Consider the following 21,002-nt stretch of genomic DNA (forward strand, 5'->3'; position numbering starts at 1 on the left):
ATGATTAAAAGTTGAAGTGTCTTATATAAACAAGGTACACAAGAGAAAAAAATGGCGCAATGTATACAACGCAAAGTAAACATAAGGGATTAATAAAAAAAAACTTATAACATTGCAATACTAATAATTTTACCTTTTAGAAAAAAGTAATTACGAAACGTATGCCACAATTGGCAAATCGAGCAAAATCACATTTACCTTTTCAAAAAGGTAAATAGGCAGCTTTTTTATTATTCTCAAAACGCAAGGTAAGCAAAGGGAGATTTTGCAGAATTTTTCACCAAATACATGAGAGGAGGCAAACTTGACTTCATTTGCAACTCCTTAGAGTGTACATCCCCAATGATAACTTCAAAGACAGTTGGTTTAAAATTTATTCAAGTACATTGCACATAGGTGAACATGAAGGGAAATAAATTATACACAGTGTATACTCATCTTCTTCTCAAAAATAAGGTCATAGATTTTAGCTCCTGAGTTTGCGTCACATTTCTGCTATACAGCCAGGTGTTTCTCAGACAGGCGAGAAAGGCTTTTTGAATCCAATTACATTTTTTAACCATAGTTTCTTTTCTGATTCACAGCATCTGCAAGGTAACTACGTCTTTAGTTTTCTAGATATTAACGAGATGAAAAGGTCGAATAGGAATCACACAGCTAGAACTTTACTTCGCTTTCTTTAAAACAATAAATAGCTCTGTTTCCGCGATTTCTTCTTCGAAAAGTAGAAACTCAAAGGCTTGTGTTGTTCAACTGACTCTATACTGTTTAGAAGTCCTTTTTAGTCTCATTCTTCGTAAAGTTTGTCCAAACATGGGAAATTTAAAACTATAAATGATGGGATTCACCAAAGAATTGCTCAGATAAAAAATATAAAAACTATAAACAAATTCATTCGGATATGTCGTGGAACTCAGATGGAAAATTAAGTAAGCAACGCTACTAGGACCCCAACAGACAAGAGAGGTAAATGACGCAGTAAAAAACGTTCTGGACAGTTTCTTGTTTTGTTCCAGAGAATTGTCCGTGGCTGCAACTGTCTTTAATCTGTTGGAACTGAGTCTAGCTCTTATTGTCAGATAGCAGGCACAAATTGTAATCAGGGATAAAGCCGCTATACAAGACAGGGCAATCATCAAATGATCGAAATCTAAGACGTTACAGTGTACAATCAGTAGAGACAATGTCTGAAGAGCTATTGCAGCAAGCCACGCAAAGATGGCGCTGTAGATATAGCCTCTGATGCTTGCTACTCGATGGTGGAGCGGCCATATCAGAGCATATGCTCTTTCCAGCGAGATGAGCACTAGGAAAAATACTGATGCATACGGTGACAATAATTGTGGCGTGGCTAAAATCCATTCATTTGATTTAACGCTTTCCCGTGTACTGTTGGTTTGGATTTGACGTAGAATGGTATATCCTCCCATTGTTATCATTTGAATGAGTCCGACAAGAAGATCTGCAATAGCCAAGTTTATGAGAAGAAAGGCAGTCCGCTTCAATTTTTTACGGTTATTCCAAAATACAAATATAGTGAAAGTATTGCCAATGAAAATAGCCAAGGACTCAATGCAAATTATGAATAAAACTACAATATTAGAGGTATCAGACATTATCGAACAAAGAGAAATTCCTTGTAACAAATTGAATAATCCTACAGAGCGAATCGAATTGCCACTTTTTTCAAGATTTTTCAATGGAAGTGAGTGAGACGCACACTCACTTCATGGGGCTGTAAGATTATATAGGAAAATAATATCGAGGAAAGGACAATTTGACCACCCGCAATGTTTACACTGCTCTCTTTTTAATTAAGCACTTTAGATAGGTAATGCATCTATGCATTACCTGCTCGGAGTTATTGTAAATTACTTTTATTTACTAGCTGTTTACATAAAGGTCACGTGGAAGGGAAGCTTGGGAACGAGTTTGGCTTGGCTGCCACATTTGGCGGCTCTCAACTCTCATCATCAAAAAGCCAGAAGGCGATAAATAATGAACTGTCCGTTAAAAATAGAAATTTAACTCTATAACTCATATCAATTTCGCTTTGAAGTAGCACCTGGGCACAGTGACAGCTTATTGAGGAGTGCTTATCATAAACAATTCAAGATTGCAGCGTTTTGGTATAGATTACTCATTCAACAATTATTCATCGAAGCGAAGGTAGATATCCATCACTCACATCGAAACTGAGATAAATAATTGTTTTAGAAAATACCACACATCATTCGAAGAATTAGTTTATTTCTGTCAACATACTGAAAATGATCGGAAATAAAACTCTTGGCGCGCGAGTTTGTTGTCCCTTCCGCTGCCCGGAGGTGAATGGTACTTGCTAATCACTTCCAAACCAGCCAATCAGCCCGCACGAAAAGTAATATTCACCTGTGTGCTTAGGAAGTCCGGCAAGGAGTGATTTACCTGCATTATTATTGTCACATACCAAGGAAAGGCCTCTACTGTCAGATGTCGATTAGAAGTTAATGTTTTTATACCAGAGATGCCATTGGATTAAAATCATTTGATGTCACCGCAAGCCCTTTCTAAGTAAGGCATCGGCACCTACAGCCAGCCACTTCAGAGAATGCGTTGAGACGGAAAAGTTACCGAAATTATTACCAGCAAAGATGGTAAAGAAGAGAAAGTGAACTTTTCCGATAGATATTTCTGATTTACTCCATCCTTACTATGATAATGAACGTGTTTTGGAAAAACTACAACCGCTGAGTGAACCATAAACCTTTCTTTTAAGGGTGACTGTTGAGTACAGATTTTTCAGTGCCAAATAAAACAGAAGAAAGCAACGAAAGAAAAGGCTTCATGTCGGACACGGCTTCAGTGGTAGTCCTAGCTTTTACAACTGTTGTATCTTTGATCATTGTCTCCGCGAACATTTTCACCATCTACGTGTTTTGGAAACACTGCGCCAAATTAAAGGGTCACTCCTATCTTCTCATAAACTTAGCTATTGCAGATCTTCTGGTTGGATCGATAGAAACAATAGCTCTTGGCACCTCCAGAATTCCAAGGCAGTTTGGAAGGGAAGCAATGTTCAAGAGCAAAACGTATGTAAACATTTTACGTTACCTTCAAATATCATCTTTTTTTGCGTCGATATTTTTCCTCGTGCTGATTTCATTGGAGCGTGCATATGCTTTGATTTACCCTCTCCGCCATCGAGTATTAAGCATGAAAAGTTACCACTGGAGTACAATTGTTGTTTGGATGGCCATGATGGCTATCTTTGTGACATGGTGTTTGTTGTCTGTATACGACCTCTTAGAAAAAGTATCTTGGACAGCGTTTTACTCCTCAATCACGCTCTTGTGTCTATTTACAATATGTGCATCATGTTACGTAATTAGGAGAGGAATCAGTCGAAGAGTACCTGTTCTAAATACGGTGCGCAACAGAAAAAATGGAACAGAACAGAACACAAAACTCTCTAAGATTTTGTTAATTGTGATAACTACCTCTCTTGTGTGTTGGTCTCCAACTGTTGTAACTTATAGCATTTATTTCACGTGTTTCCGCCAGCATTCTCTCCCAACACCTTTGGTTTCATTAGCGAAAATGTTTCGTTTGGGGAATTCTTTGGTCAATCCAATCATTTATTGTTTGAAATGTCCTGTGTTTAGGCGGGCGTTAACAAACATGAATCCTTGTAAAAAGTCCCAACGTAACAGACTTGGGTGAAGCGAAGTGTTAAGAATAGTTGCCTTACAAAAAAGCTGCTTGCTTGACTCAAATTCCGAAGACAGATTTTTTTTTTTTTTCAAAACAATCCCATCCGAAAGTTCAGGCTGCATGAGCTACATTCCTAAATTTAATTTAGTCTCTGGAAATCTTCATCTCACTCTTAATCTCTTTTAGGAAATTAAAAGTGTCATGTAATTACTGGTAGCGCTTGAGAGCACTCCAGAGGGCGCTATAAGAAGTGTTAGATATCATATTGTGCATTACCATTCTATATATATCATAGTATGCATTGGACTCAGGTTGTTGTGGTGTATTGCATTCATTTTTTGTGTTTCCATTGACTAAGTCGTAATACTCAAGTGTCAGATAGCGAAGCTTCTCTTATTTTCCTACTTAAGTGTCCAATTTGAAACCTATTGTATAGAAACCTCAAATGAAGAACATCCAGTCGAAATCGATGTTATCAAAATTGTAATTATGTTATCTATTGGATTCAGGTCACAAATTAAACCCTAACAAAGGTTCTCTAAGTTTGCCTGAGGAATTGATGTTATTAACATTGTATTCCCTGATAACTCCTTTAATTTTGTCGTAATTTCCTCGACAAAGTAAAAATATTTCTTAAACTCTTATGTAGACTGGTAATACTTTTAATGAACCGATATAAGTATAGAAAATCCTCCTACCCTGGCCACGGGTATAACCAAATTGAAAACCATTAGTTTGTACAGAACAATCATTTCACTCAAATAATTCATCTCTCGGTCCACTAAAGTCATTCAAAGTCAACGGATTCTCAGTATAAACAAACACATTTTTCTCGCACTACCCACCCCCAACAAACCAGATGCCAAGATTATCCTGCAAGCTCAAAACTTCGTTCGTTTTCACTTTCATTTCCCACTGGTTTCTTGAGATTTTTCGGTTGAATTAAGCATTGGCTGTTAATAGCATTAAGCTGAAAAAATATAATTTCCGTTCTGCATAAGATTTAGCTGACAGTTTGGCCAAATCCTTTGTGTAATTGTGTTGTCTTTTATGAGTCAAAGTTTTTAAAAACGTGTTGTAAATTGCCTCCTTACTTAATTTGTAGACCAACCTTCATCTGGTTGGTTAGGAGAGAGGCACGAGTGCCAAGAAAAACATCTGCATTCACTCTGAGGATTTGTTGACTTAGAAATATAATTATAGTTGCCCGGAGTATGGATTAATTAAGTGAAAAGAGAACTTTGTCGACATTACAGTCTTTACTGTCTTCATTGTTCAAAGTTTGAAGGATTTTGGATATGTCACGATAAAATTTACCCGATACCCTTAAGGCTCTGTAATATTCTAAAAACGCTTCCATTTTGGAGGCCTTTATTCAGCTTAACTGTCTTTGCCCAAAGATGACCTCTATGTGATGTAGCTGAACAAAGTAAGAAAATAGGGAGACATTTTTACAAATTCTAGCCAATAGTTATCTGTAAAATGTTTATGAAAACCCTCAGCAAATGGATCTCACTCCACTAAAGAGATAATTAAAAATGAAATTAATTTTTCCATGTAAACAAGGTACACAACATTTTCATTCAAGGGAACATTTGGTGCACTTCCATTAGTCATGTGCATACAACCCTTCGTTAAAATAATGGGTTCATAAATAATTTATAACGTAACACTGGTAGTTATTTTAGCGTTTATATTAACTAACTGAAAAAAATGAACCAAAATGGCACCTTGAGCGAAAAAAATCGATTTTTTCAAAAGAAAATTAGCGCTTTATTATGACTCTTGAAAGTGAAAAGACTCTCTCTAGAAGTTTTCAGGACATAGACTTACGAAGTCAAAATCACTTTTATTTTCAATTCCATCTAATATAGGTGCATCCATAACATAACAGAACATAGCATCAACTTTATTTCAACACGATAAGTGTTTAAAGCTTCGTGCTTATGGGGTCGTGCATTTAAACAAGTCCTAAAACTAATATCTATTGCTAACTTACATACAAAATAAAAGTAAGATTACTAATAGTTAATAATTATAAAAGTTTGTACAATGTATGAGATATAATCTGCTTAAGATATCATTAAAAATAAAAATAGTCTTGATCACAAAAATTGACTGTTGAGGCAGATGTTACCTTAAAATGAAAATCTTTAAATTTAACGAACTTAGTTAATCTTGAATCTATGCTTTTTCGTGTACCATGAAGAATGCCTGCATTCCTAGACGTAATTTTATTCCAAAGAACAGCCCCTCTATAAGTTACTGAACGTTCTAAATAGCGAGATTGAAATCTTGATATAACAATATTATCTGACCCCCTTAATAATACTTTGCACCACTCGATCTCTTAACAATAATATTTTCAGACAGTTGTTCTGGTAGCAAATCATTGTATGCACCGTGTACTACCTTAAACAGTTTGGTCTGATAAATATAATCTCAGGACTGCCATTTAGCTTTCTTTAGAGAGTCGTCATGGGAGGTGTCTTTCTTTAAATTATATATTAACTTTGCCGCTCGGCTGTGAAGTTTTTCAATCGCCCCAAATAACTCAAGATTACAACAGCTTGCCCACCGTACAATACTATATTAAGTAACGCCAGGAAGAATAACACTGAAATAAAATTGCTCCAATAAACTTTTTGGTAAGAATCTTGATTTTCCTAATAAGTTAATTTTAAGCTTATTTGCGAAACTCTTTTAACATTCATCAAATGTAGTGACCATTTTAAACTTTCATCGACAGTTCAACTCCTAATAAACGCGATCTCTTAACCCAATTAACATAAAATTCTCCCATAGTAACGGGTAAAATAGGGCCTATGATACGTGTCTTAGATATCAGCATAGCTTCACTCTTTTTCGGATGAGGTGTAAGCCTAGTGGCAAGACACCAATCATATCAATCAATCATTCGCTTTATCCCTTTCCTTTACAGCTAAAGCATTGTGTTCTCTTCTTATGGGACCAATACTTTTTCGTATCTTCGAGACAATCGCTTTATTGACCAGATTCCAGTAAGCTCTTGAATCCCTAACTTGATGAAACATCTCAGCAAAATAGGACGCTTTTGCAAGTCGTATAGAGAGTGTAACATCATTCCGGGCTCTCTTGTATTCCGACCACTCTACATGACTTTTAGAAACCACAGCAGATTTCAAAATTTTAAATCGTCTATTCATTTTGATGACTATTTCATTAGTAATCCATGGTGGTGCCTGGCTCTTCATTTTAACTTCTTTCTATGGAACAAGATCGTTACAAATATCATTAAACAGAGATTGCCAAGCCCACAAACAGTCTTTCTTATCGTCGAATATCTCAGTCACATGAAACGGTACATTTTCGAGGTCGAATTTGAAGTTCTTTAAATCCATTTTATTGAAGTTTGTAATTTTGATGACTCGCGGTCGCGGTCTCTTATTCTTTAGACGCAAGGTAGCGTAAATTAGATTGTGGTCAGAAATTCCAAGTGGGAATACCCCTGTGGAGCTTCGTAAATCTGTCCGCGTAGTAAAAATAAGATCAATCAGCATAGACGATTCAATTGTGATTCTTGTTGGTTTCGTAATAACATTATGCATATTAAAATTGTCAAAAATGGACTGAAGTTACTTAAAGAAGAGCTGGTTTTAAAGTTATATAATCTAAAAGACTTAAATGGCTAGCGAGTGTCAGTAAATTAGGGCAAATTCTGTTTTGACAGTGTACTGATACGACGCAGTGATGGGGTAAGTTAGTGTCTGAGACGAAGAGCGCTAAAGAATGGCACCAAGATTTTCCTCTATTCTTCTTCTTCTTCTTCATCGTACTTTGTACAGCCGTGCAACTAAGAAGTCTCTTTCTTTCTTTCCTTATTGCATGTCACGTCAAGTACTCTATTGTTGAGCACGTTTTGATTACGAATCGACTGACTTGGGATGATTGAACCTTTTGCTCAAGGGACCAACCCGAATACTTGCATGAGACTCTCAAAAAATACCAAACAAGAAAGCATTTGATATTCTCGAAATGAAAACCCAATCTTCGCAGAATACTAAAACCAACTTTGCTTTGGATCCTTCCCATGGTCAATAGAAAAACCTCAAGATGACCATCGACGGAACTCACTGTGAAAAAAAAAAATGATAACGACAATAATAATAATAATAATAATAATAATAATCATTAAAAGTATTTACAAAAATTATGATAAAAATTGGCCCGCTTCGTTTAATAATAATGATAGCAATTATTTACAATTTTAAACCATATATCTAATTATTTACAAATTTTTAAAATGATTAATATTAATGTTCACGATAGAGGACTGATTACAATATATGAGAAAGGAAAAATTTAGCATTACTAAATAGGAAAAACTATTAAAATAATAAAGACCTAAAAATTATGAGTGCAGATGTAGACCTGCTACAGCGAGGGTGAAGTCTTCTGCGACCTTGCGTGATTTAAACGGAACTCTAGAACCTCTTACGCATCTGTGTACAGTTCTTAATATGGCAAGTGAAAGTTGTATTCGTAGCCAGGAAATGACGCTGGCATAGGGTTCATTATTCTTGTTCGAGAGCTTAGTTGTGAGGGTTCTTAAAAAGTTTTGACAGTCAAGTCCCATGCCTCCGTTTGTACCAAACACCAATGGTGTAAAAGTTCCCATTTCCACCTCCATCACTCTCTGGTTGTATTTCCTCTTCTTCTCATTTTCTTCGAATGACATTAGATTTTGTGAGACATTTAAGAATAAATATTAGCGAGAAAAGCACACAACGTTTCGATGACTCCATGTCATCATTCTCAAGTGAGAAGAGAATAAAAATGAATAGCTAATTTATACCGTACGAAGGTGACAAACGTAAAAAGTTAAAAAGTTTTTTAAAAATTTAAATAAATAATTGCGTGTGTTGAGTTCATAAATGTAAACTATTAAATAAATAGTTTCGCGCGTATGGAATCCGATTGTTTGTTCAAAGAGGGCTTCATCTTCTTTATGAAAAGCATTTCATGAACTAAACAGTCCAGTTTCCTGGTGCAATTTTAAGTACGTTGAAATGCTTGGTCAGGTCGCCGATGGTTTGTAGGCCGTGGTCGTTCCTTAGAACGTTCTTTTAGAACTTTCTTTAGATCTCGCGAAAGTGTTTTAAGAATTTCGAAACTGACCAAGCAGAATTGCCCATTCCCACGATTGGTAAACAAACTCGTCACATATTACAGTGTTGAAATCTGCGACTAGTAAAGAAAACTTATCTTGGCTTCCCTGCCCTCTAAACTAGTCAAGTAATCTCTCATCCAGCCGCGGATATTTCGGAGTGTAACGGCCCATCGTTGTGCGTTTCGCTGACATCTTGAGCTCTCCATTAAAGAGGTTCTCTTGATCTTTAGGGTCTCGGCTTATAGCTGAGTTCGGCTCATAGACGAATAAATACGTTAAGACGGAAATGCGGCAGATTTACGAGGTTCGACCATCAATTTCGCCATGAAAGCAAAAACACTTTCGCGAGATCTATACCTGTAGAATTTCTAACACTCTAGACGGCACTGAAGATGAAGCAATCTATTCGGAAGAAACAGCAGAACTAGCGGACGAGGAGGAGATGGACGACGAATTCGACGCCGACACCAAGGACGAAGAGTAAGCCGTATTTACTACTCACCGAAAACAATAAATCGCTCCTTTGGAAGCCACCACATAAATAAAGTCAATCACCAACTTCAACTTGTTTTGTTAATTTATTTCTGCGTGCAATATCTCGGCTTATAGACAAATATATCTTATATGAGCACGATCCTTCGCAGTAAAGCACTATTTGAGCAATAGTGAAAATCAGACCTGAAAAAAATTTCAGGCCTGTACGGGATTCGAACCATATACGGGATCGTGCTCATATACGTCTCATAACCGCAGTTCACACATATGTTTCATATGTTTGTTGTTGTTTGATTTATCATCTACGGGTTTATGTCGAATTAATTTGATGGCCTGCTCCCAGTTGGCTTGTTAGCTCAATTGGTAGAGCGCTGCACTAGTATCGCAGAGGTCAGTGGTTCGAATCCCGTACAGGCCTGAAATTTTTTTCAGGTCTGATTTTCACTATTGCTCAAATAGTGCTTTACTGCGAAGGATCGTGCTCATATACGTCTCATAACCGCAGTTCACACATATGTTTCATATGTTTGTTGTTGTTTGACAAATATATCTGTTTCCTTTCAATTTGCTGTTTCGAAAAAATTATGTATGGAAAGACACTCAGCTATAAGTAGAGAACCCTTCTCTAGCTCAAATTTTCGAGATTTTGGTAAAGTTTTATGAAAAAATCGCTCGGCTTGAATACATAATTTTACATGTGATCGATTTTTAAACAATATCGCCTAATAAAGATTATGGCTATTCTTCTTCGTTGAATAGCGCTATGTTTCGGTTGTCTGAGCAAGAAACAATACTTGCAAACACGACGTACACGGGGGATTACATGATTGACAGTCAGATCGACAGACCTGCATGAAGTTACGCATGCTCTCTTTCCCTTTTCTAGCTTATTTGCATTTTCCCGTGCGACGTTTTTCAATTGGCGCGATTCCGTAATGAATCTCGCCCAAATGTTCAGAGTGCATGATCTGCAGTCATAAATTTGATCTAGTATCTGAAAATCTTCATCTCACTTCTAATCTCTCCTAGCCAGAGGGCGCTATATTTAACAATTATTCCACGAGCGCGCGTTTGATCCAGCAAGCGCGAGTGGAATAATTGTTTTATTAAAAAAACGCCCCTAAGATATTAGACAAATCTTCATTTCCCACTGGTTTCTTGAGATTCTTGGCTGAATTAAACATTGGTTGTTAAAAAATTCTTATTTAGCTGAAAAACATCATTTCGGTTCTGCATAAAGAGTTATTGCATAGCTAACAGTTTGGCGAAATCCTTTGTGTAATAGTGTTATCTCTTGTGAATTAAAGTTTCCAAAAAGGTGTTGTAAATTGCCTCTTTACTCAATTTGTAGACCAAGTTTCATCTGATTGGTTGAGTGGCACGAATGTTCTAAGAAAAAAATCTGCATTCACACTGCGGATTTGATGACTTAGAACTGAAATATAATAGTTGACCTGGAAGATGGATTAATTGAGTGAAATGAGAACTTTGTCGGCATTACTGTCTTAACTGTCTTCATTGTTCAAAGTTTGAAAGATTTTGGAAGTGTCACGATAAAATCTACCCGATACCCTTAAGGCTCTGTAATATTCTAAAAACGCTTCCATTTTGGAGGCCTTTATTCAGCTTAACTGTCTTTGCCCAAAGCATTGAAACTGCCACTTTCCTCAGTTTGTTTAAAACACAGATGCAAGTGGTTTAAGAAGAGTAGCATCAAATTAAAACTCTGTTTTAATAAAAATAGTACTCCGCAAACCTCCAATGGTGTACCGAGGCTCTGCTTTCAATAACACTCGAGTATTTGTCCAACCGTCAGAGATGACAATGATCACTTGAAGCTGGAATGGTCCACAAAAGCGTTTTAGCATTATTTACTTTTTCATAGAAAACACGACGAACATTGATGAGTTTTCTTCGAATAAAAAATTTCAATAACAACTTTTCTGTACAAACCAATGATTTTAAATTTAGTTACCTTTGGCGAAGATGACTTGAATGTTACGATGTCATTGTTATTTACGTCATGGTCATGTGACCCGGCACGCTCCCAAGTGCTCGGCTCGTTCATGGACTATTAAAAACTATGTTATTGTTTGATTTACCTGAGCCATTTGTTGTGTCCCTACAAACATAACATGGTGTCAAGAGTGAGATTTTAACCCGTTTTCGGAGTTGACAGTTGCTGCTACGTTTCCTGAAAATTTTCAACGATTTGTTCGCGGTTGGTAGCTGGCAGAAAAGGTTATAGTCTGCGTTCAATTCTTATACAACATGGCCACCACGACTGCCAAAGCTCCTGCTCCGCTGAATCTATCCGACCGTTTGCACCGAGGTGAAAACTGGAAATTGTTTCCCCGAGAGTGGAAATTCTATGAATTAGCAGCTGGCATTCAAGGAAGGCGGATGAAGTTCGTGTTGCTTCTTTGTTAAACGTTGTTGGCAAAGAGGGATTGGACACTAGTGTACAAAACCTTTCAGTGGGAGGATGCGTCTCATGCTCTTAAAATCGACAAAGTTTTGGAAAAGTTTGAAGAGCGCTGCGTTCCTTCTCGGAATGAAACTACGAAGGGTTTGTTTTCTTCAAACGTGAACAATTGCCGAGTACGTCGCTCGATTGTTACATAACAGCATTGGGTGCCACAGGGTAGCATTTTAGGGCCTTTGTTGTGTGCGATTCACATAATTAACTTGCCAAATGTGCTTAACTCCCGCTACGCGTCACTTTATGCAGACGATACTGGGATTTATTGCTATTGTACATCCTCAAAGGAGTTGAGTGATAAGTTAAATAACGATCTACTAGGTGTGGCGAAATGGCTTCATGATCACAAACTGACTTTAAATTTGGACAAAACTAAATGCATGCTTATCTGTAGTAAAAGGACACGCGAAAACAAAGTAGAATTGTCTGTTTCAATTTTAGATCATAGTATAAGTAATGTTCGCATCTTTAAATACCTCGGTATACATATATCCTCGGATTTCACATGGTCTAATCATATTGAACACCTAACTGGGAAAATCAATCAGAAGCTTGGGCCTCTCAAGCGTATAAAGCATTTATTGCCTTTCAGTAGTTTTTGCATGTGAGAGGTTTGATACCTACCTCTAAAGGGGCATATCCAGGAATTTTTGATTGGGGGGGGGTCCAAACTTTGGTTCAGAAACGACTGTTCGACTCTTTTGAGGCAAATTACTTCTCCCCAACACCCCCCACACCCCCTCCCACCAACCAGTCGCGGTTGCGCGTTATAATTCCTTGGCCGCTTACCGTTTACTTGGATTCATTAATTAAAAGAATCAGCCAGTTAAAAACTGATATACGATCCTGTTGATGTAAGAATTTCATTCTCAAAGTTGTAAGCGTCGGGTCTGATAGGGGGGTCCGGACCCCCCGGACTCTCCCCCAGGATCCGCCACCGCCTCTATGGCCGAGACATTGTTCATGTTATAACAGATCACCAGCCTTTGGAAGCCATCTGCAAGAAAGACCTTGCTTCTGCCCCAAAGCGTCTCCAGCGGATGCTGTTGCGCCTTCAGCGATACAACATTGATGTAAAGTATCAGAAAGGAGAGAATATGGTTATGTCTGACCCCCTGTCCAGAGCCTATGTGGACCAACCTTGCTCACAGACAGAGTGTTGCAATGAGGTCGAGGAAATAGTTCTGGTTGATGATCTACTTTTCTTTCTGTTCTTCTAGAACACAAATACTGAAAAAAGTATTGCCCAAGAAAATATTAGGAGATTTGAGCTAAATAATGGCGTGAATTACGACAACGCTTTTATCAGGCCTCCTTAAACTGCAGAGTAATCGCGTAACTTGACAAATTTTAATAACAGCTCATCAGTTGTGTGGCAGAATTTCATAAAAGAAGGAGTATGCCCTCTTATGTGATGTAGTTAAACAAAAGAAGTAAAAAAGGCAACTACAATTATACAAACTGCGGGTTCCAGCCAATATTTATGGTAAAAATTTTGATTGAGACCTTCAGTAAACGGACTAGACTCTCTGAAAAAGGAGATTAAAACTGTAAGTTTCCTATACAAACAACACACACAAGAGGAAAGATCTTAGACAGTATATACAACGCAAAGTAAACATAAGGAGTTCATAAAAATCTTATAACATTTGCAATGCTATTAGTTTTACATTCAAGGAGGAAATAATTACAAAGCAAATGCCACAATTGGCACATCATCTGAATCAAAATCAAATTTACTTTCTCAGAAGATAAACACGTATTTTTTTCATCATTCTCAAATTAAAAGTAAGCAAAGGAACATTTTGTACTATTTTTCATCAATCATATTGAATGAGGCAAGCGTGACTTCATTTGAAACTCCATAGCATGTGCATTAAAGAGACGTACGTTACAAATTCTAGCCAGTAGTTATCTGTAATATTTTTATGAAGACCTTTAACAAATGGATCTAACTTTACGAAAGAGATAATTAAAAATGTAATTAATTTTCCTATATAAACAAGGTACACAACATTTTTAGTTAAGAAAAGACTTGGTGCATTCCTATTGGTCATGTGCATACAACCCTTCGTTAAAATAAGGCCGGGGTTCATAAATAAATGATAACATAACACTGTCAGTTATTTTAGCGTTTATATTAAATAACTGAAAAACATGAACCAAAATGGCACCTTCAGCGAAAACAAATCGATCTTTTCAAAAATAGAATAAGCGCTTTATTATGACTCTTTAAAGTAAAAAGACTATCTCTAGAGGTTTTCCGCACATAGACTTACGATATCAAAATCACCTTTATTTCCAATTCCATCTAATATAGGTGCATCCATTTAAAATAACTTAGAGAAGAGCTGGTTTTAAAGTTATATCATCTAAAAGATTTTAATGGCTGGCGAGTGTGAGTAAATAGAGGCAAATTCTGTTTTAACCGGTGTACTGATAAGACACAATGACGGGGAAGATTTGTTTCTGAGACGAAGAGCACTAAAGAATGGCAATAAGATTTTCCTCTATTCTTCTTCCTCTTCTTCTTGGATCCTTACCATGGTCAGTAAAAAAACCTTACGATTACCATCGACGGAACTCATCGTAAAAAGAAATAATAATGATAATGATAATAATAATAATAATAATAATAGTAATAAAAAATCTTCACCAAGGTTGAGGACAAACTACTTAAGAATGAGAATATGTTTAGTCTTGCAGGCGCTAGTGCACGTCTGACATGAAAACTTCTGCTAGAAATGACCTTCACTCTCCTTAGACCTAAAATAGCTCCCTTTCCAAGATTTTTTCTTTAAGAACTAGAAGATCACGAGCCAGTGCTGTTCAACTCTGTACTCTTTAGAAGCCCTTTTTGGCCTCATTCTTTGTAAAGAATTTCGAAACATGGCAAACTAAACACTGTAAATGATCGATTCACCAAAGACTTGCCCAAATAAGAAATGTAAAAACTGTAAATAACTGCGATCGGATTTTAATTGGAACTCGGGTGAAAAATAAAGTAAGCAACGCTAGTCGGACCCCAGTAGAGGGCCACTAGTTTGCCAGTCATACTGTCGTGTGTTACCCTCTCTAACCAAAGCTTTTACTTACGTTCTTACCACAACAGACAAGAGAGGCAGCTGTCACGATAAAAAACCGCTCTTTATCTGATTCACTGCCGAGTTGAAAAGGTCGGGTACGAATAAGATAGAGTGGCACTTCGTTTTCTTTAGCCCAATAAATAGCTCTGCTCCTGCGATTTCTTCTTTGAGAACTAGTAGCTCAAAGGCCTGTGTTCTTCAGCTGACTCTCTACTGCTTAGAAGTCCTTTTCAGTCTCATTCGTTTTGAAGTTTTAAGTATTAGTACTGTTCTTAAAGTTTCTCGAAACATAGTCAACTTAAAACTATAAATGATAGGATTCAACAAAGAATTTCCCAAGTCAAATATAGAAAAACTGTAGAGAACAGGTCTAGGAAAACGACCAAAACACGATAAAAAATGAATTATGCGACACTACTCGTACCCCAGCAGACGAGAGAGGCACCTATCACAATAAACAAAGTCCTGGAGAGTTTCTTGTTCTTTTCTAGTGGATTGTTCCTGTTGGCGACTGTCGCTAGTCTATTGGAACTGAGTCTGGCTCGTATTGCAAGCACATATTACTATCAGGGAGAAAACAGCTATGCAAGATAATGCAGCAAACCAACTGCCTACCTCCAGCATTTTAAGCTTTAAAACTAGCAAGCTTATTGCCCCAAGAGTTGTTGCAGCAGCCCATACAAAGATGACGCTGTAAAGGTAGCCTCGGGAGCTTGCCACACGATGGCGTAGCGGCCATATCAGAGCGTATGCTCGTTCCATCGAAATAAGCACAAGGAAGAAAACTGATGCAAAAGGCGAACATAGTTGGGGCACTGCTAAAAGCCATTGTTTTAATTCACTCTCACTAAGGGTACTGTTAGTCTGATGCGGGATGTAAAACCCCCCAGTTGTTATCATTTGACTGAGTCCAACAAGAAGATCTGCAATAGCCAAGTTTATGAGAAGAAAAGAGGTCCGCTTCTTTTTCTTTCGGTTTTTCCAAAACACAAATACGGTGAAAGTATTGCCTAAGAAAATATTAAGAGTTTCAAGCAAAATAATGCAATGAATTACGACAAAACTTTTTTCAAGCATACTTGAACTGCAAAGTAATCACGAAATTTCCAACTTTCAATAACAGCTCATCAGTTGTGTGGCAGAATTTTCATGGTATAGGGAGGAATACGCCCCTTTATGTGATGTAGTTAAACCAAAGAAGAATATAAAGCAAATACAATTATAGAAGCTGCGGGCTCCAGTCATTATTTTTGGTAAAAATTTTGATTGAAATCTTTAGTAAACGGATCTCATTCTCTGAGAGAGATGATTAAAAGTTGAAGTGCTTTATATAAACAAGGTACACAAGAGAAAAGATCTTGCGTAGTGTATACAACGGAAAGTAAACAGAGGGGATTAATAACAAACTTATAACATTGAAATGCTAGTAGTTTTACCTTCTAGTAAGAAATAATCACGAAACATATGCCACAATTGGCTCATTGATCAAAATAAAATTTACTTTTTCAAAAGATAAGTAAGCATCTTTTTTATGATTCTCAAAGAAAAAGCAAGCAAAGGAACATTTTGTATTATTTTTCATCAAAAGCATTGAAAGAGTCAAACTTGACTTCATTTGCAACAACTACATTGTGCATTCATTTTAATAACTTCAATGACAGCTGGTTTCAAAATTATTAAAATACATGAGTTGCACATAAGTGCACATGAACGCAAGTAATTCATCTACAATGCACACTTACTAAGTTAACGCATAATCATCTTCTTCTCAATAACAATTTCAAAGAATTTTAGTTCCTATGTTTGAGTCACCTTTCTGCCATCCAGCCATGCAGGTAATTCTCAGACAGGCAGGAAAGTCTTTTTAAATCTGATTACATATCTAATTTATAGTTTCTTTCCTGATTCACAGCATCTGCAAGGCGACTGTATCATCAGTATACTCTAGTATTAACGAGATGAAAAGGTCGAATAAGAATCAGCTAGAATGACACTTCATTCTCTTTAGCTCAATAAACACCGATTTCTTCTTTGAAGGTCAAAAGCATGTGTTGTACAACTGATTCTGTAGTCAGTGTTAAGGAGCCTTTTTCAGTCTTATTCGTTTTAAAGTTTGCCGAAACATGGGAAACTTAAAACTATAAATGATGGGATTTATCAAAGAATTTCCCAAATAAAGTATATGAAAACCGTAAAGAACAGTTTGAGGATAACAGCGTGAACACCGATAATAAATAAAGTAAGCGACGCTACTCGTACCCCAACAGGCAAGAGAGGCACCTATCACAGTAAACAAAGTCCTGGAGAGTTTCTTGTTCTGTTTCAGTAAATTGTTCCTGTTGGCAACTGTCGCCAATCCATTGGAACTGCGTCCAGCTCGTATTACCACGTAGCAGGCACAAATCATAATTAGGGAGAAAAAAGCTATGCAAGATAATGCAGTCATACAATGGTGTATTTCCAGGATTTCAAATTTTACAACTAGCGCGAGTAGTGCCCCAAGAGTTGTTGTAGCAGCCCACACAAAGATAGCGCTGTAAAGATAACCTCTCATGCTTGCTACACGATGGCGTAGAGGCCATATCAGAGCATACGCTCGCTCCATCGTTATAAGCACAAGGAAGAAAAGTGATGCATAAGGCAAACATAGTTGAGGCACATCTAAAAGCCATTGTTTCAATTCACTCTCAGTAAGAGTACTGTTAGTCTGCATATAATGCAGAATGTAAAATCGTGCTAATGTTATTATTTGACAGAGTCCAACAAGAAGATCTGCAATAGCCAAGTTTATGAGAAGAAAGGAGGTCCGCTTCAGTTTCATTCGGTTTTTCCAAAACACATAGACGGTGAAAGTATTGCCCAAGAAGATAATAAGAGATTCAAGCAAAATAAAGCCGTAAATTACGACAACGCTTTTGTCAGGCATGCTTGAACTGCAAAGTAATCACGGAAATTCCAACTTTCAATAACAGCTCATCAGTTGTGGGGCACAACTTTATATAAGAAGGAATACACCCCCTTGTGTGATGTACTTGAACGAAAGAAAAGAAAAAAAGCAAATACAATTATACAAACTGCAGGATCCAGTCATTATTTATCGCAAAAATTTTGCTTAAGACCATTAGTAAACGGATGTCACTCTGAAAAAGATGATTAAAAGTTGAAGTGTCTTATATAAGCAGGGTACACAAGAGAAAAAAATGGCGCAATGTAGACAACGCAAAGTAAACATAAGGGATTAATAAAAAAAACTTATAACATTACAATACTAATAGTTTTACCTTTTAGAAAAAAGTAATTACGAAACATATGCCACAATTGGCACATCGAGCAAAATCAAATTGACCTTTTAAAAAAGATAAATAGGCAGCTTTTTTATGATTCTCAAAACGCAAGGTAAGCAAAGGGAAATTTTGCAGAATTTTTCACCAAACACATGAGAGGAGGCAAACTTGACTTCATTTGCAACTCCACATAGTGTACATCCACTATGATAACTTCAAAGACAGTTGGTTTTAAATTTATTCAAGTATATGAATTGCACATAGGTGAACATGAAGGGAAATAAATTATACAAAGTGTATACTCATCTTTTTCTCAAAAATAAGTTCATAGATTTTAGCTCCTGAGTTTGCATCACCTTTCTGCTATACAGCCAGGTGCTTTTCAAAATGGCGAAAAAGGCTTTTTGAATCGAATTACATTTTTTAACCATAGTTCCTTTTCTGATTCACAGCATCTGCAAGGCAACTACGTCTTTAGTTTTCTAGATATTAACGAGATGAAAAGGTCGAATAGGAATCACACAGCTAGAACTATACTTCGCTTTCTTTAGAACAATAAATAGCTCTGTTTCCGCGATTTCTTCTTCGAGAAGTAGAAGCTCAAAGGCCTGTGCTGTTCAACTGACTCTATACTGTTTAGAAGTCCTCTTTAGTCTTATTCTTTGTAAAGTTTCTCGAAACATGGGAAATTTAAAACTGTAAATGAAAGGATTCACCAAAGAGTTGCCTAGATAAAGAATACAGGAACTATAAATAATTGCATTCGGCCGATATGTCTTGGAAGTCAGATGGAAAATTAAGAAAGCAACGCTACTCGGACCCCAACAGACAAGAGAGGCAGCTGACACAGTAATTAATGTTCTAGAGAGTTTCTTGTTCTGTTCCAGCGAATTTTTCCAGGCTGCAACTGTCGTTAATCCGTTGGAACTGAGTCTAGCTCGTATTATCACACAGCAGACACAAATTAAAATCAGGGATAAAGCCTCAATGCAAAACAGAGCAATCATCACATGTTTAAAATCCAAGACGTTACAGTGCACACCAAACAAATACAATGTCTGAAGAGCTATTGCAGCAAGCCACGTTAAAATGGCGCTGTAAATATAGCCTCTCATACTAGCTACTCGATGGTGGAGCGGCCATATCAGAGCATATGCTCGTTCCAGCGAGATGAGCACAAGGAAAAGTATTGATGCAAACGGTGACAATACTTGTGGCGCGGTTAAAATCCATTTTCTTGATTTAACGCTTGCTCGTGTACTGTTGGTTTGGATTTGTCGTAGAATGATGGTATGTCCTCCCATTGTTATCATTTGAATGAGCCCGACAAGAAGATCTGCAATAGCCAAGTTTATTAGAAGAAAGGCGGTGCGCTTCAATTTTTTACGGTTATTCCAAAATACAAATATAGTGAAAGTATTGCCAATGAAAATAACCAAGGACTCAATACAGATTATGCATAAAATCACAATATCAGAGGTATCAGACATTCTCCAACACTGAAAAATCCCTTCTAAAAAATTGACTAATCCTGCACAGCGAATTGCCACTTTTTTCAAGATTTTTCATGGAAAGTGAGCGAGACGCATTCGCACTTCATGGGGCTGTGAAACTTATCTAGGAAAATGATATCGAGGAAAGGATAATTTGACCACCCGCAATGTTTACACCGCTCTCTTTTATATAATAACTTTAGATAGGACTATAAGTATTGAGTGGGAAACTGAATTCAAGTTACTGAAGTAAGCACAGAAACCACTGTGACACTGTCATATCAACATATGATTGACAATTTTGGAGCTTTTTTTTATCATCTACAGTTTATAATTAGAGAGCATATGTCACGATTGTTATAAAAACCAAAACTAGATCTTTTATTTAAGAACTTTAGAAAGGACTGTTAAATATGAATAGGAAACTGAATTTAAGTGAGTGAAGTGAGCAAAGAAGGCACACTGTAATATCAGTGGATGATTGACAATTTTGGAGTTTTCTATCATTCACAAATTACAGTTGGAGAATACATATCATGATTGTTATACAAACCAAAACTAGATTGACTTTTGTTGAGATGAACTTGAACGTCAAGAGGTTCTACATTTGTTTTGTAGCTATAGGATCAGTGGAATGTTTAATAATTGCAGTTGCGAATCATCCTTTTTCAGATTTTAATCAAATCCAGAGTCTGGGCCTGCTATTGCAAGCTTCCACATCCTGCATGAGAGCGAAGCCAAAAAAGCCTCTCTAATAACATCCATCATTCATATCTCGGACGCAGCTGTTTGACGGCACAAAACATACACATGAATAATGAATATATGGACCGGAGGCAAAGGACATCTATGCATTACCTGCTTGGAGTTATTGTAAATTACCTTGACGAGCTGTTTACATAAAGGTCCCGAGAAAGGGAAGGCTGGGAACGAGGTTGGCTTGACTGCCACATTTAGTGGCTCTCAACTCTCATCACCAAAAAGCCGAAAGGCTGTAAATAATGAACGGTCCGTGAAAAATATAAATTTTTGCTCTATAACTCTTATCACTTTCGCCCTGAAGTAGCACCTTGGCACAGTAACAACTAATTGAGGAGTGCTTATCATAAACAATTTAAGATAGCAGTATTTCGGTATAGATTATTCATTCAACAATCATTCACCGAAGTGGAGGTAGATATCCACCACTCACATCAAAACTGAGATAAATAATTGTTTTATTAGAAAATACCACACATCATCCGTAGAATTCGTTTATTTCTTTCAACATACTGAAAAAGGTTGGAAGTAAAACTCTTGACGCGCGAGCTTGCCCCTTCG

The 21,002-nt window shown here is 36.9% G+C and overlaps 4 protein-coding genes and 1 pseudogene across 4 annotated transcripts; 1 reads left to right on the forward strand and 4 right to left on the reverse strand.

Annotated features, from left to right (window-relative positions):
• Window positions 1-252: 252 nt before the first annotated feature.
• Window positions 253-1,751, reverse strand: LOC148718599 (uncharacterized). The gene has a single exon (XM_088741867.1). It carries the CDS (start codon window positions 1,614-1,616, stop codon window positions 750-752), a length of 867 nt encoding a protein of 288 aa, XP_088597993.1. The 5' UTR covers window positions 1,617-1,751; the 3' UTR covers window positions 253-749.
• Window positions 1,752-2,375: 624 nt separating this feature from the next.
• Window positions 2,376-4,235, forward strand: LOC148718600 (rhodopsin, GQ-coupled-like). Its single transcript, XM_088741866.1, has one exon. The coding sequence runs from the start codon at window positions 2,827-2,829 to the stop codon at window positions 3,700-3,702; it is 876 nt and encodes a 291-aa protein (XP_088597992.1). The 5' UTR covers window positions 2,376-2,826; the 3' UTR covers window positions 3,703-4,235.
• Window positions 4,236-13,147: 8,912 nt separating this feature from the next.
• On the reverse strand, window positions 13,148-16,100 carry LOC148718601 (sphingosine 1-phosphate receptor 3-like; annotated as a pseudogene).
• Window positions 16,101-16,530: 430 nt separating this feature from the next.
• LOC148718602 (melanocyte-stimulating hormone receptor-like) lies at window positions 16,531-18,043 on the reverse strand. Its single transcript, XM_088741460.1, has one exon. It carries the CDS (start codon window positions 17,829-17,831, stop codon window positions 16,983-16,985), a length of 849 nt encoding a protein of 282 aa, XP_088597586.1. The 5' UTR covers window positions 17,832-18,043; the 3' UTR covers window positions 16,531-16,982.
• Window positions 18,044-18,413: 370 nt separating this feature from the next.
• On the reverse strand, window positions 18,414-19,862 carry LOC111334760 (lysophosphatidic acid receptor 2-like). Its single transcript, XM_022940566.2, has one exon. It carries the CDS (start codon window positions 19,677-19,679, stop codon window positions 18,807-18,809), a length of 873 nt encoding a protein of 290 aa, XP_022796301.2. The 5' UTR covers window positions 19,680-19,862; the 3' UTR covers window positions 18,414-18,806.
• Window positions 19,863-21,002: the final 1,140 nt, after the last annotated feature.

This window comes from Stylophora pistillata, chromosome 12, assembly GCF_964205215.1.
Source record: "Stylophora pistillata chromosome 12, jaStyPist1.2, whole genome shotgun sequence".
NCBI classification, from domain to species: domain Eukaryota; kingdom Metazoa; phylum Cnidaria; class Anthozoa; order Scleractinia; family Pocilloporidae; genus Stylophora; species Stylophora pistillata.